Source organism: Bos taurus, chromosome 19 (genome assembly GCF_002263795.3).
Source record: "Bos taurus isolate L1 Dominette 01449 registration number 42190680 breed Hereford chromosome 19, ARS-UCD2.0, whole genome shotgun sequence".
Taxonomy (NCBI): Eukaryota; Metazoa; Chordata; class Mammalia; order Artiodactyla; family Bovidae; genus Bos; species Bos taurus.
The window spans coordinates 37,974,603-37,976,584 of NC_037346.1; the positions used below are offsets into that span (position 1 = coordinate 37,974,603).

Below are 1,982 nucleotides of genomic sequence, written 5' to 3' on the forward strand. Positions count from 1 at the left end.
GTGTGAAAGGGAGTCTTGTTTCCTTTCAAGTTTTTTATTCTGCTATAGAACAGTCGAGATGAAGATGTAAAGCTTTGCGGTTAGTTTAAATTATATACTCTGTAGATATTATACCAATTTAAAAAGTTACACATAGACCAACAGATGTCCATCAGTTCATCTGGGTTGACCAGATGCTCCAGCTGGATTGCAGAAAACAAACCAGACCAATGTGGAAAGAAAATCCACCTGTGCAATTTGTTTGCAGAGTCTACTGATGGGCACATCGCACTGCTGATCCATGATAGCTACTGCTTTCTTCATTAGAGCTATCATTATAGGCGTCATGCCTCTGACCACCTCCTGAGCCCTGAGTGCTATCAAATTCTTGAAGCTCTACCTCCTCGGTGTCTCCAATAATATTTGGAACTTCTGGTCTAGATGGCAGAAGATCTTCTAATTCAGAAAGCTTGTCTAGGTCGATCCAGTTGTTTTCAGGAAACTGCACATCAAACTTTATGTAAAGATCACCTTTTTCAAAGGGATTATGATATTGTGGCATTCCTTCACCTTGAACTATAAGAACACATCCTGGTTCGATTACTTTGCCAGGGGGGTATTTTACCACAATCTGATGTCCATCAAGGTGCTTAAATGTGAACTGAAATCCACACAGAGCTTCAACAAGTCCTGTCTTATATGTCATGTGCAAATCATTCCCATCTCTCTGGAACACCTCATGTTCTTTTTCTTGTAGCAAAAGAACAACGTCTCCTGGGACCTGGTCTGCTTCCCCAGTAAATGTAATTCTCTGTCCATGTTTCATGCCTTTGTCTATGTGGACTTCAAGAATCTTGACTTCTTTAATCACCTTTTTCCCTTCACATTTTTTACAGCGGTCCTTTTCATTAATTACCTCTCCTTCTCCGTTACAGTCAGAACACACAGACTGCATCTGCTGTACCATTCCTGGAGCCAGCTGTTTGATCATGATTTGTACACCTCGACCCCGACCAGCACTACCCTTCTGAATAGCTCCAGACTTCTCACCTTGGCCACTGCGTGCACCACAGAGGGCATTCTTGCTAAGTTGCCATTTGGTTGTCTTGCCATTACACGGGTCTTCTAAAAATACTTTGAGTGGATGCATCATGTCTTCTCTTCTTCTGCCATTTCGACTTCTGCTCTGATTGACCATGAAGCCAAATAAGCCTCCACCAAAAATGTGAGAGAAAATATCATCCATGCCACCACTTCCACCACTACCCTCCCGAAGACCTTGTTCTCCATATCTGTCACATAGTTCCCGCTTCTCAGGATTTGATAGTACTTCATATGAAAAACTTATTTCTTTGAATCTGTCACCAGCATTTGGACTTATAAGGATAGTATTCTTTGTCTAACTTTCTATATGCCTTCTTCAGTTCATTCTCGCTGGCGCCACGCGGGACGCCCTGGATGTACAGTTTCCTGTCAGCCATGTTCGCCATGGCGGCCAGCCTGGCAGCGCACAGGCAAGAAGGCGGAGAAGCAGGAGGAGCGAAGCCGGGCCCTAAGCAGCGGCGGCGGCGGTGTGGGCTGAGACAGCGAGCAGGCATGCCATATTTTATCTTCTTTGCAGATAGTCACACTCAACCCCTTGACCAAAGGGAGTATCAATTTTTGCTGAAATCATTAAATAGTAGTGATGGGGGAATTACAGTTCTTTCTTTCTCTCAACAGTTCTTTATTAAAACTACTAGAGAGGAAAACAGGATTAAAACTGAATAACCCATTGGAATGCAGAGTTCCAAAGAATAGCAAGGAGAGATAAGAAAGCCTTCCTCAGTGATCAGTGCAAAGAAATAGAGGAAAACAATAGAATGGGAAAGACTAGAGATCTCTTCAAGAAAATTAGAGATACCAAGGGAACATTTCATGCAAAGATGGGCTCAATAAAGGACAGAAATGGTATGGACCTAACAGAAGCAGAAGATATTAAGAATGTGTGGCAAGAATACACA

General features: G+C 42.8%; 1 protein-coding gene across 1 annotated transcript; it reads right to left on the bottom strand.

The window, feature by feature from the left end:
• Positions 1 to 250: 250 nt before the first annotated feature.
• Positions 251 to 1,469, bottom strand: LOC784122 (dnaJ homolog subfamily A member 2-like). Its single transcript, XM_059878377.1, is given in 2 exon segments — positions 251 to 1,355; positions 1,357 to 1,469. Coding segments are annotated over 2 exon segments (1,218 nt in total).
• Positions 1,470 to 1,982: the final 513 nt, after the last annotated feature.